Source organism: Sturnus vulgaris, chromosome 6 (assembly GCF_052056855.1).
Source record: "Sturnus vulgaris isolate bStuVul1 chromosome 6, bStuVul1.hap1, whole genome shotgun sequence".
In the NCBI taxonomy this organism is placed as follows: Eukaryota; Metazoa; Chordata; class Aves; order Passeriformes; family Sturnidae; genus Sturnus; species Sturnus vulgaris.
In genome coordinates, this window is record NC_142248.1 from 38,075,075 (window position 1) to 38,089,207 (window position 14,133).

Sequence of the window (14,133 nt, forward strand, 5' to 3'; positions counted from 1 at the left end):
CAAGTGAGCTGGTTGATAGGGGCTGGAGGGAGGAAGACACTGGGCTGTGGGAACTGGGCAGAAGGGAGCCCTGAGGGTGGCATGATGCCCAGCATCTGCAGGCACCTCTGTGTATGATGCTAGGGAAGGAATGTGTGGCTAGCAGGAGGTAGCTCCTAACCAAGGCATTTCCTTGGCAGAGGGGGTTCCTGGGTACCTGTTGTGGTCCTGGAATGGAGCATAAGTAACACGTTTTGCCACCTTGCTTCTGTGTGCCATGAGGTCCTGCAGTACCTTCCTGCACTGGTTATCACCTCCTAGGGCTGGCTCAGTCACAGCCTGGGAGGGCTGTGGGGCTCCTTCTGCAATGCCCCAAAGCCTACCTTGGGGTTCTAACCATGGGAAGTGACATGTCACCCATCTTACTGTGGGTGAGCTGCTCCTCACAGGGGCAGCTGGGCTGGGATGTGTACCTGATGTGTCCCAGAGCAGAGGAGGTTCAGACTGCTAAACTGGAAGAAAACTTTTTCCTTTTCCTGATTTAGGTCAGTTTTGCCAGCTCAGCGAGTGAGACTGTGCTGAAGGCAGGCTGCCATTGCCTGGTGTTACAGCTCACTTGGCAGTGTTTGGGCATCCGGCTCCTGAGCTGCAGTGGGTGCTGCGGATGTGTTGGGATTTGGGTGGAAGTGTTTAAATTCATGGAGCCCTGACTGATGATTTCTATGTGAGTATTTTTATGGGATAGGAATGTGTTTTTCAGTATAGGTTAAACTGAGGAGAGAGGCTTTTTACTTTTCTGTTCTTTGAACCCCATGTTAGACTTTAGTAGAACAGGCCATCCTGGATAAGGAGAGTGAAGAGAAAAATTTCTTAAAGGTGAGCCTTAGGGTTGACTCCTTCTTCTGCATTCCAGCCTAGACTTGAAATGAGGAAGAAGGTAACAAATGTTTCAGGATTTGTAATTTTAATTTTAGACATTATTTGTGTTCTGTATCTGGTCTTCACCTCCCATCTCTTGCCATCAGAGGATGTCTCTTCTCACTCCTTTTTTTTTTTTTTTTTTTTTTTTTACCTAGTGTACAAAGTAATGCAGAGTGTGTAAAATACCTATATGTGCAGTTGCTAACCTCCCTAAAATGTGAAACCTTCCCAAAAACCCGAGTGAAAGATAATAATGGTGTCTATAATGAAAAAACCTGCTAGTTCAGTGTAAATATGTTGCTGACAGGTGGTTATTTTTAATACATGCTATCTGTGCTTTAAATTTAATGTTAAAGTATTTTTGGCATCTAAACCCTGACTGTTCTTAGCTGAGCAGATTTCAGGTTAAAAGCAGTGGTGAAACCATGAGTGTTCATAGTACTGTAGTGTAGTTTTGTGTTACTGGATCTTTTCTGACCTGTTTTAATGCATCATGAAGTGGTGGTTATAGGTCTAATTGCACAACACAGAGAAAATAGTATCATGTTGAAATATTGCATAAAACTTGAGCGTTATGTGGCATTTTGTAGTGGAAATAGTACTGTAGGTACTCATTCATAACAAGATTTGCAAGTTTCTCTCTGCCAGGGCGGGTGGTTGGGCTGGCTGTGTGTGTGTGCTGACTCAAACGAGGGAGTTTCTTTTTTTCTCTTCTTGTCCTCTTCTTCCTCCTTCTCTTCTGACTGCTTTTGACCAAACATCATCAGAATTGACAAGAGCTTGCTCTTGAAACATACCTTAGTTTGAAGTTGCTTTTAGGACCTATGTGCAGCTGTGGATCTTGAGTTGAGACTTTCAGAGCTCTCCTGCCAGCCAGGTGTTAAGCTGGTTAAAAAAAGATTTGTTGTCTGAGTGTTGGGTTCGTGTCTCGGTGTGGGTGTGAACGCATTTGGATTTCTCTGGAGCAATTGAGACTGAGACCTGATTGTGACCTGAGGGACCCAGTGTCACTTGGGTGGGCATTCCTGATTGTATGGGGGATGGAGGCAGAGCAGGGCTGCTGGGATGGTGCAGGAGGTGCTCACAAATGTAATGTGGGAGGTTTTATGCATGTGGCTACCCTGAAGGGTTAATCTGTCTGCACACTGCAGTCTCATGATGTCCGGGGCTTGGAGCCTGCTGCCTGAGCCTAGCTCCTCCCTTTTTCATTTAATGATGGCTGGAAGAAAAATAATCAAGTGTGCTGGAAGAGAAACATTAATTAACTTTTAATTTAGATCTAACGTATGCTGTGTAGTGTACTGCATGAGAGTGTGCGGTATCTGTCATGTTATATAGAGGGTGATGCATTGAAGAAACAAGGAAAAGCCTCAGGTCTGAATGGGAAGATGGGATTTTTTAACTCTGTAGATGGGTTTTATATCTTGATTAAAAGTTGCAGATGTGTGATAAGTTGCTTTTGTATCCATTTTGCATCTGAAATTACTTTCTCTGTAACTTGGTTTGTATCTGTTTTCTCTTAAGCCAAACTTGCAAGGCGAAGTCAGGAGAGAGAGAATCTCGGCATGCTGGTCTGGTCACCTAACCAGAATCTGTCTGAAGCAAAATGTAAGTCTCTTCAACTACTTTTATTCCCTTCTTTCCTCACTTCAAAAATACAAAGTTGCCACTTTTGGTAGAGAGGTTATATCTATGACCTTTCCATTATGAATTGAAATTAATTTGAAAAAAGAACAGCCTACAAAGCAATCCCCAGATGATCTCTGTTCTCCACTGGGCAGCTGCTCAGTGTCAAATCCACGGGGGCAGGGAAAGCAAGAGAAATGTGGCAAACATTATTCTGTGGTATGAATTCTTTAACGTACTCATCTGCAGAGCTACACAATCAGCTTTTTTGCTGTTGATGCTGTAGAAGACAACAAAAATAACTGGGGAGAGCAAAATGAAAAGTGTTGGGGGGTGGGGAGGTCCGGAAAATATTTGATAATTAGTAGTACCTTTTCCTCCACAAAGATAAATCCACATCTGGAGTCCATGGAGACTTTAAATGCCAGAACAATTGCAGTGCCTTGCAATTCCACGTGAGGGCAATTAACAGCGCTCTGTGTGTGTCTGGGAACAAGTCTCAGTGCTGCTGCCAGATGGCAGAACTAGTGTTTGAAAGGCTTGTCTAGCTACAGTTCTCCTCATGAATAAGTAGGACTCCTTGATTAAAGGGCTGCTGTTTGAATGCAGTAACTAAACCTAAGCGCTTTTGGGGGAGGGTGCTGAAAAGGGCTAATTTTAATTTTGTGCTTATACCTTGGGGTTTTTTTTGTTGTTTTTTTCTTTCTTTCTTTCTTTCTGATTCTGGGGCCAAGAATAAGAATTGTGCATTCCTATTCCTCTGCAGTTTTTGTGGTGGCACTATTAAGTGAATACCTGATTTTCCCCTAGACCTGGGATGCATCATAAGGCACATGTAAAGATGTAGTGGCATTTGCAAATTAAGGCAGCAGAGATTGTGCACCAACTGGCTCTGTCATGAAAGGCCTGTGCTCTGCCCTGGGGCATTTGTTCCACTGAACACGTTGCCCCTTAAATTACAGAAGGATGATGGTACTGATCTGCAGATAAAAAGGGCTTTGCAAGGATCATGTTTGCCTTCTCTCCTTGTCTGCTCCCTGCTGGCTATTGGATGCTGAAATAAATAAGACTGATGAGGAGAGGAATGTATTTGACAGTTATTTACAGCTAGAAACCTCTTAAAAGGTATAACAGCAAGAAATAGTTGCAGCCACCCAAAGGAGTGACTGTTCATGGGTTTTCCGTGGCATAGGATTCATGTAGCTGCCTCTCAAGTCTGAATGTCTTTTGAATCTCAAATCAGCTTTGGAACCTTTAACTCCTGCCTGATAGGAAGCTGGTTTCTTAAAGAGGGAAGACAGAATGGAGGAGGAAAAGGAGGGAAGATATGTGGAATTGAGTAAAATAATCCTTAACTGAGTATTCTGTGGTAATTGTCACAAAAATACACTCATAGAGCATAAAGAGGATATAATATCTGCTGAGAAGATGTCATGAACTTAAGTAATTAAAAAAGTGGTATTGTTAAATAAAAACTAGGTGACAATTGTCTATTAGTACGGTAAAAAAGTTGGGGAAAACAATGTGAATGTAAGAGGAGGGCTAGAATGGGTTTCTCAAAATATTGAGCATTTTAGTAAGGGTATGAGACTCACTAGTGAGTTCACCTTCCAAAAGAGGTACAGCAGAAAAAGAGTAAAATTCATTTGGAATTTGGGGAAGTGAAGTGTATGAGGTTGTTGCACCATACATGGCACAAAAAATACCTCCCAGGTGCCTCTTTGATAGAGAAGGATGGAGTTAAGAAATTAGGTGTCTAATAGTAGTAAAAATCCGAAGGAGCATTGTGAGAGGTGGCTGAGGGGAACTTGGGGATGGCAGATGGGAAAGAGGGCAGCTGTGCAGGGAATGAGAGTATAGGTGGGGGCTGGTTGGTCATAGCTTTGTTTTGTGTCAGTCTGAGCTGATCCTTTTTAAAGGAATCAGGTATTCCTGTCTCTGACATTTCTTAAAAATCAACTGTGAAAAACAAATGCTGCTGAAGGTAGGAGCTTTTGTTTTTTTGAAACTAAAAATGGATTGATTGATTGATTGATAGAAATAAGTTTATTGCTCTAATGTATTCAAGGGAGCTGTTAGGTAGGCACTGATTACATGAGAGCCTGAGTCCGTCCTCCTTCCTTGCAAAAGATGGGAACTTCCTCCAAAACACCAGTGTTCTGCAATGGCTGTAGTGCACTTACTAAGTGCATCACAAGCAGAGTTCCCTAATCTGCTTTATGGTTTATGGTGAAAGAACATCAGGGGACAGGAAGTCTCTCCAGCGACTCTCAGGTTCACTGACAAGTCTTGTCATCGTTGATAGTGAATCCTAATTAAATGATGTCCATGGGGATGTGTGAGAGGACTGATGATGATCAGCATTTCCATCAGTGATGTGGGAATTGATATGGAATTGTGGATGAGTTGTGGACTGACAGGATGGTAAATAAAATTAATGCTACTGACAGTCTTGTAGAGTGCTTTGGGTCTTTTCTGTACTTGGACTGCTGCCAATGCAGTGGGCTCTTAATGACCCAACTGCAGGGTTATGAATCTCAGTACTGAAATCCGTGGCTTTCTACATCAAGCCTGATGTTTGGAAAGAAATAGCTTAGAGAGCAATCTTGGGGAAACAGTGGCCAGGTAATTCAGCAAAGCTTCCCAGTGTCCTGCTTGACCCAGAAGATGATGTGGGTGTAAAGAGTGAGGTAGTCACTGGAACAGTTTGCTGCCTCTCCACCCGGCAGCATTCAGGGGAATGAACCTTGGCTTTAGTGTTTAAAAACTGGGAAAAGGATGGAGACAGGAGCTGCTGAAATAATTTGGAAACAGAAGCTGAAGCAAACTCCATCTGTTTAGCTTACTGAAAAGAGACTGAAAGGGGACTATTGTCAATTATTCTCTCAAAGAGAAGTTTTAACATAATAAGAGACACACATAATACAAATAGATGGCTGCAAAATAAGCCCACACAGACTGAAATGAAATGTCCAAGTGTGTGGAGGTTTTTTTTGGAGGTTGACTACTGGGAGTTATCCAGGGTAGTGATGGATTCTTGTATTTCTTTATGCCTTTTTAAACCATGGAGTTTTGTGATATATTATCCTTGGTGGGAGAGATCATTCATTGGCAATGTGAAATTGCAAGTGGAAGGAGCTGTGGTCTCCAGGAGTTGGTGTAGCCCCTTGGGCTGTACATTGGTGAGTCCTAGCTAGAACATCCATTTCAATACTGCTCTTTAGGTGGAAGTGTGGGTGAACAAATCCTTCCAGTCAGCAGAGCATTGGTGCCTGTGATTACTTTTGTTTGTACTCTAAAGCCTTGAATCCATACTGTGCCTGTAAGTCACAGAACTCTTTTCTGTTCCTGTGGCTGGAACTCAGCATGAAAATGGAAGCAGCACATGTTAGCTCTTTCTCAGAGTGAACTGTAGCTCTCGTGAGCAGGAGAGTTCTGTGCAATCAGTGGAACTTGCGCAACCCACCCTTGTTAACAGAGAATCTGTGCTAAAAAAACACTGAGCAGATCTGTGACGATGCTCAGAGCAGTGCATCTGATGGGTTTGGCAGAGGACTGGCCAAACTGTTGGAGGTTGTGGGAGGGTCTCCTGTAAGCTGCTGAAATGAATCCCAGAAAGACCAGTGTGTCAGCCAAGGCCTGGTGGATATCTGCATATCTGATGCTCCAGGTTCACACAATTAGTTAAAAGCTTGTTTGGGCCCCATGCACCCTGTGTGCTGAAGAAATGTTTTAATCACACTGGAGAAACCTTTTACCTGGATGTCATGAAGTGATGGACGTAATAGAAAAGATGAAAGCAAAAGTATGTGTTGGAACACTGCTGATTTTTTTTATCCTCTGCCTTGTTAACCATTAATCCTTTAACCATTAAACCACTTACTGCCTTGCCTATATTAATACCAAAGTTGAATGCTGCCAGCATGGTCCATACCTACTGCCAGACTTCTGCCTTTGAGAGGTCACTTACCTAGCAGTGCCACCATAGTAGTCGTGAAGTTAGCCCAAAACTAGAAGTTTGTCCTGTCTCTTTTGAAGAGGAAAGAAATGTCACTATGCAGCAACTGAACATTTGGACTTAAAAGAACTCTGCTCTCCTTCTAGTTCTGCTCCAAATGCCCTGTGCTGTGGTTGGGTCACACCTCTCACAAAGAGCTTGCTCTCGAAGTGAGACTCCTGAGAGGTTCTGTGGACTTGGTGCCATGGAGGGCAGCTGTTCTGGCTATGCTGGGACTCTGTCACAGTGGGTGGGGAAGGACACAGGAGGAAGAATGATGCCTTGAGCAAGGTGACATTGAGGAGCAGGAACAGCTAGGTGGAAGACAGGCATCTGCTCTCTTGGAGTGGCACGTGGTGAAGGAGGAGGGGGAAATGAAAAATGCATTGTAACGATGCTGTGGAAACCCTGCACAGGATCGAGCTGGGCCAGCATGAAGCTATTAATAAAACAGCAGTGTCTCTCTCTGTGCCAAGTGCACCAGTGAGTGGAACCAAAAAAATGACTTTGGGTTGGTTTAGAAATGAGCAAGTGTTGGCATGCAGCAGCTGCCCAGGAGTGAGGCATGGACACCAGGCGAGAGGGTAGGATGTGATTATTGCTTTTATGCACCTGCAGTTCAGAGGTGAACTACAAGAAGGAAAGATGTATTGTTTTGCTAGTGATAAGCTCTGCTTTGAAAGTAATTTTTCATCTCTCTTCTTGACACAATATGTGTGTTGCTAGATGGGAGTTTTGTTTTCTCACTGATATCTTGGTGGATATCTCTAGTGGATTTACGTTTATGGTATGTCACTGAGCAGGCAAACACTGTTCCTAATACCTACGGGACACTGGATCATGGTTGGCAACTGGATCTTCTGGTCTTGCAATGCTGCTTCTGTTCAGTGACCTGATGCTGATTGGCATTGCCAACATTGACCAGTCCCTTCCTAGGTTATCCTGTGGCATCTCCTCTTTTGAGGCTGCAGCGGGCTCCCTGCTTTACATTATGCCTTCCTTGGTGCACAAGGGGGGAATTCGGGCATCCTTCTTCCTTCTGTGGAGGGGAAATAGAAAGACCCTGGGGACATGGGGACAGAGAAATGCCAGGATTAGGTGAAACAGCTGAGTGCTCCAACATCCTCCTAATTTGCCTGATCACACCCTGTGTGGCTGGGGGGAATGGGAGCAGTCCCTAAATGTGCTGCAAAACCTGATGCTGGGAAGGCAGTAATGTGCCAGCTGAGGCTCTGATGGAGGAAGAAGTGCTGGTTGCTATGGTTACTAAAGATATTAACCCTGTGGTGTTTGGATGGGCAAGGTTTAGTTAACTGTGCCACAGGCTGGGTAACAGGCTGGGAGTGTGTGGTGCTCCACCCTAAGAAGTTATGAGTTGGTATTCAGGATTTCAAAAAACCCATGTCCCAACCACATTTTTAAGTATACCCTGGTCCTTCTTAAGATGCAAGTGAGTTTTGGTAGCTCTTCTCTGTTGTGATGGTGAATGCCAAAATTTCTAAGGGCAAGCTGCATGTTTAAGTGGCCAGAATTCTGCCTCCAGCTTCAGTTCAAGGGTTAATCTTTGCATAAAATGGACTCTGGATTACTCTTTAGTTTTTCTTCTAAAGAGAATGTTGAGCAAGCTTGGAAATCTATTCTCTAATTCAAAGTGACTATCAGAATAAAGAACATGAAAATGTCTTCTAAGGTTTACTGCATATGTCTGATCATGATTTGTGTGGCTGGTCTCTGTTTTCGGTGTGTATTTGAGCCATAGCTCTTTTAAGAAGAGCTTCTCTTTGGACATAGCCTTTCCCCCTTGGCTTACTTGTTTTGTCCTGTGCATTCTGTGAACAAATGATTCTGTCACTATCATCATTAGCTCTCATTTTCCATGGAGTGTAGAGTGCCCTAGCAATAAATAAATATGAGCAGAAAACCACCAAGGAAGAGTATAGACTGGGGAAAGCGCTGATCTTAAAATCTCCCTGTTAGAAAATAAAGCCCCTATTTACAAGATGTATTTAAAATTGAAGGGAATATTGCTTCAGAGATATTTGAGACCACATCCTCTCCAGCACACAGGCACCCTTCCTCAGGCAGCAGCAGTGAGGCAGAGGATATAGTCTTGTATGTGTCAGAAAAGCTCTTTTTAAGTCCCTCCTCTCCGTCATGCCCTAAACAGGGTCCTTGAAACAGTTGGAATTATTGTTCTGTTTTGAATCCACTCTCCCCTCCATCCTCTTACAGTGACCTGGTTTGTGACTCCACAAAAGGTTGTGTTGATGCTCAATAAAAGTGCAGCCACGTTGGCCAGGCATGGGAGAGTAGGAGCTGCTTAGGCTTTGCTACCAGAGAGAAAAAATTATTGTTGAACGTTTAGCTGAGCTTATACTTGGAGGTTTTTTGTGGTTGGCTGAGTGCTGTGTGAGGTTATGAAGGAAGATATTGTGCTTCTCCTGTTTGGGATTTTTCTGCTCGTTTGTGTCCAAGGTTTTACTTGTTGAGATGTTGGTTATGTTGGTTTCCTTTTTTTTTTTTTTTTTTGGTAGTAGTAAAAGTATGAGTACTGAAAAAAGTGCTGCTGGGTCTCTAAGGGATGGACTTCAGGAGTTGTGATTGTCTCCTGAAGGTACATGCTGACCTTTTTTTGCTCAAGTGAGGATAGCAAAAAAATCCAAACTTAGGTTTGTGCTGTTTGTGTGTGCTTCTTACCTAGAAATATCAGTTTGTTGTCCCTCCCAGTGACAGTAAAAAGGATTAATGTAAAAGCAGAATTGTATTTATGTTTATCCCTAATCCAAATTTCATATTATGCAATGAACCTGGCAGCTGTGAAGCTTGGATGTAAATACAGTAGCTGAAGAGTGCATCTCCATGAATTAAAAAATGAAAGAATCATTCAATTTAATATTCTGCTTGAAATAATGGTCATGGCTACTTTTCCCTGCTGCTGCAGTCGCTGCACTTCAGAAAATGCTCAAAAAGAGGAAGGTGAAGGAATGCAATTTTTCATTTTAACTAAGGCAACTTTTGATGCACATAGTAGCAATATTATGAATAGCAACAAGAAGATAACCGGCATTCAGAGCCTATGGGTGTATCCCTGAAATAGCTGAGTTGCCTCAAACTTAGCTGCAGTTTCTCCTTTGTTTGTCATCTGCTGTGCTAGTTGCTGTTGCAGCGCTGTGGAAATCTCAGAGCAGTTCTTTCATCATAATTGCTGCAGGTTGATATTTCTGGATCCTGAATGCATATTTAAATTAAGATGAATTTTTAACCCTTTCACAGTAGTGGAGTCAGGAAAGCAATTTAGTTTGAGAGAACTAGAGTGTATATTTGGATGGATTGTAACAAAGGTACACTGGATTGTGCTGTTGTGTTCTGTTTTGTTGTTTGGTTTGGCTTTTTTTCCCCCCCAAAGCCCACAAACAAAAAAAGATGCCTGAAGAAGAGAATGTGTTGGGAGAGTATCCAGGAAAGGGATGTCTTAGCTAAGGTAGCTGTGCTATCCTGGAGGAATTTTTGCTGCTGTGCTGGGAGAGGGGAGGTAGTCACCAGTTTCTTCATGTGCCTTGTTCTCTCCTGCCACCTGTTTGTTCCTCCTTTTCACTGCAGTGTGATCCAGGCCTTCTCTGAACGTGTCAGGATGACCCACTTTGAAAATGCCGGCTGCTACTACTGCGGGATTGCAGCGGTGCTGGCGCTCGGAAGAGCTTTTTTCCTAAGAGAAGTTTAGAGACAGGATGACGTGGATGTAATGGAGTGATGATAGCTGTGCTGAGAGTTACCCTGGCAGTGAGCCTTGATCTGCAATACGTTTGGGAGCAGCCTTAGCCAGCCTGGTTGGCGCTGTGAGAGTTGTAGGACCAGTGTGACGAGAACTAGGAGGCTGCAGCTGCTTCACGCTGCTTGGCCCAGCCCTGGGACGGGCGGAGTGTGCTCCAGTCTTGCTGGGAATGGTAGGCTTGGGGCATTTCAGAGGACAAGGTTGTTCGTTCTGGTCTCTTATGGTAGCTGTGAGCAAAAAAATAGGAAGAGTCAGGGAACTGAGTGTAACTTTCTATGTTCTTTTTTTGAAAAATTTTTTCCTTTGAGTTAGTCAGCAAGTATGTGTTTATAGGTATGTGATGGAAGCTGTGCAGGCAGGGAGGAGCACTTGTGGGAGATGTCTCCATGGAGGAATGCTTGAGAAGGCCATAGCCATAACAGCTTGCTATGATGAGTTTATATGCTGCCAAGTTTGACCTTTACAGACCTGCTAGTGCAGGAGGCAAAGCAGCTTGGCTTTCTCCAGGACATGTGCAGAGCTTCCCTCATCATTTTGTCTTTGCTGTTGCATTATTTGCTCTAATTAGGAACTCCACTCCTACTACTTAATTTTTCTGTACTTTTACTTTTGCGCTCTACATTAAGTTACTTCCCTCTTCATGTGCTTCTTGTGCAGGTTCAAATTGTGGTAGGCTTGTAGTGAATTTTCTAGCACTGCAAGGATTATTGGTTTTATATATATATAATAAAAATAACTTCTCAGTAAGGACTGGGTTTCTAACTCCTGGCTAAAAGCCATGATAACCCACCACTGATATTCCCGGGTCTATTTAGCAACATTGGTTTATGATAGGCTTTTCCACAGAGTGTCTTAGGGTCAGCCTTGAGGGCTGAGAGCCTGCATAGAATACAAGTTTCAGCATATGCTGTATGAATCTGTAACTTGATTTTTTTCTAAACCAACTTAATTTGACAGGTATTTTAATACCTTAAGATATGTCAACATAACACTACTACTTGGGTTTAGAGGTTACTGTAAGGATGATATTATCCAAGATCTGGTTGTGGAACCTTGCTGTCGTTCTGCATGGGCTTCTTGGATAGGTCAGACACATCTTTGTACCTCTTCTGCTTCTAAGCCTGTAGGAAAAAGATAAGTGCAAGAATGGATGCACTGAGTGTTAGTGTCTCCCAAAGGCTGACCTGTCTGTAGTAGGGTGATCCACATCTGCTGAGGGCAGCAACTGTGTGACTCAGAATTGTCTCCTTCCTCTTGCTGACTGCTGGCTTACCCGATACTTCCTTTCTGCCCAAGTGACATCCCTTAAGGAGGTAGCCAGGGGACAAATTGATAATTTCTTTTTCTTTTGTGTCCAGTATAAAGGGAGTCAGCGTGGCTTCTCCTTCCTTGTCACAGGCATTATTATCAGTAGCAATAATAATGAGTTGTAATTTAACCTGATGGCTATTCTGCTCTTGCATACCCGTTGTGCGTGTGCCCTCATGCTGCACAAAGACCCTGTGCTGTGGGGAAGTGGAGTTACACATGCTGTTTAGGAAGCCTGGCTCTCATACAGGGCTTTCATTAGTTTGCATTCCTACATAACAGAGAATATAATAGTTCTGGTTTTTAGGAGCTTTTAAAATCTCTTGGAGGTGGGAAAATGGACGTTGTGGAAGGTTTCGCCCTCTTGAGAGTGTTTTCAGTCTGGATGTTCCTTGGTGGTTTCTGAAGCTGGTTGGCAGCAGGTTACTCAATGAAGCTTTATGATATTCTTGCTGACTGTTTTACAGACCAAGAATTTCAATGTATAAAGCATGACATGGATAAGAGCTGAGAACGTTCCTAGGCAAGGTACTGAAGCCTTGTATTGGATTGTTGGTAACCTGACTCTGTGGTCTCCTATACTGATTCTGTCATTAGTGTGTGTCAAACTGGTGTGTTGTTGTTGTTCTTGGTTTTTTGTTTGTTTTGGGTTTTTTTCAAATTAGCAAATATGGCTTTTGGAAAGCATTCACTGGATCAGGCATTCTCAAGGAATGAGCATGATAATTTCTATACAAAAATATGTGCAAAGGACAGATTCTTCTAACCCAAGTTAGAATCCTGTGCACTGGACAATATGATGAATTTTAATTTTTTTAATAATCTACCTCTTGTCACAACTGTATTTACAATGTTGCTACTTGAGTTGCTTGGGTGTGTTGCTGCCTGCAGTTGAAGTGTACAATCCAAGGCTGTAACGTCCCAGTAGGGTGAACTCAAGCCATGGTTTGACAGCAGAATAAATCTGGCTTTAGGGCTTCTCAGACTGAATTGAGAGCACTGTGCTGAATAATGCTAAGAGCTATTCTGCCATAAACTCCCTTTGTTGTTGAGGTGTTTGCTGTGTGCATTTATCCTCTCTGTAACTTCTTTTCTGTCTTGGAAGGTCATACATGGGAATGAGTGTTTTCTCCCTGCCAAAAGCTAATATGTGCTGAGTTTCTGTTCTCACTTAGGCTTTAAACCCAATATCAATTGCTCGGATAATTACATTTAATACAGTCCAGTGTCTGTGTCTGATTTAGGATCAGACTTGCAGTGCTAAATGATAGCCATTCTCAGATTCTGTATGGTCACAGTTTAGGTCCCATGGTTACCCCATTTGGTGCTTTCTGTTCTCTGCTAGGTCCCAAAGACAGTATTTCCTCTTTGTTTCTGCCCTGTGAGATCTCTCTCATCCTTTTCTGTAGTACATCTGGCAACATCTGGGTTTGTGGTGCCCAGGGCTCTGTAGATATTTAAACCTGTGCCATCCCTCCCCATAAGTGGTGTTATTTGCTGTGGCAAACTATGCTACAGCAGAGCAAGTTTCTGACTGAAAGTTGAATGTGATGGATGTATAAGAAGCTGTCTTTCTTCCCAGAGGATCCTCCATGAATGTCCTTACCATGGGCATCCACATGGCCTTTCTGAAGGAGAACAGCAGCAGTAGAAATCATCAGCCATCTGGCTTTCCTTATGGCAGTCCTCATTAGCACACTGCCCCGTGTATATGCACAGTGTGTTGAGACTTTTCATGGTGTGGTGGTGTCAGCAGAGGGTGCAACTTCAGGAAGGAACATATGTTGGTAAAGGCTTTAAAAGTTACATGTATATTAACTAAAGGCCTTTCCTGGTAAAGAGTTTAATACAGTTTTGGCAAGCCACAAAAATTATGACAGTTTGTCAGTACACCAGTGTCTGTAGTACAGCCTTCTAGCTGGTGTAGCAAAATCTAAAGGCATATGAGTGGTGTCTTTAACCATCACTGAGGTTTCAACTTTGAACTTGTCCTTAGATGCAGGCCGTGCAAAGAGCAATATTAAAAATAATAAAAAAGGAGGTAGGAAATATGGTGTTTCTATTTAGTTTATTAGTGTACACTCTCTGGGGACTGATTGCCTTTGTGTGACAAAGGAAACTCTTGGTGTAGGTATTAGGGTTTTTAAAGAGATAAATCTCCTAGAATTGGGGCACTCCATTTTATTCCTTGACTTATTCTCTCTCAGGCTGCAGTTTCTGTGCTCTAGGTGTGGTTCCATGAACAACCTTTTCCTCACCAGTGCAAGTTTATGTAGACCTGTTCCTACCCGCCTGCTCATCCCTGCAGCTGTGCTGTGCTGGGGCAAGGAATGAGTCGCACTTTTGGCTTGAGCCAGTCTCATTTCTTGCTGGAACTAGGAGGGCTCATCTCTTCTCAGGCTTGTTTGACCTCCCAGCAAAAGGGATTTTTATATGGTACACAACCATATAAAACTTCGACTAATAGTTTTCTGCTGTGGTAGTGGTCAGTGCCTTGAGTGGCTCCGGAGCTGGTACAGGAAAAGGGAGC

At 43.1% G+C, this 14,133-nt stretch overlaps 1 protein-coding gene across 1 annotated transcript in view; it reads left to right on the forward strand.

The window, feature by feature from the left end:
* The window catches only part of RCOR1 (REST corepressor 1), an 81,795-nt gene that overhangs the window by 38,128 nt on the left and 29,534 nt on the right, over positions 1 to 14,133 (forward strand). Inside the window, exon 3 of the mRNA XM_014871936.2 lies at positions 2,425 to 2,508. Coding sequence (XP_014727422.1) covers positions 2,425 to 2,508 — 84 coding nt within the window. The remainder of the gene's footprint in view (positions 1 to 2,424; positions 2,509 to 14,133) is intronic.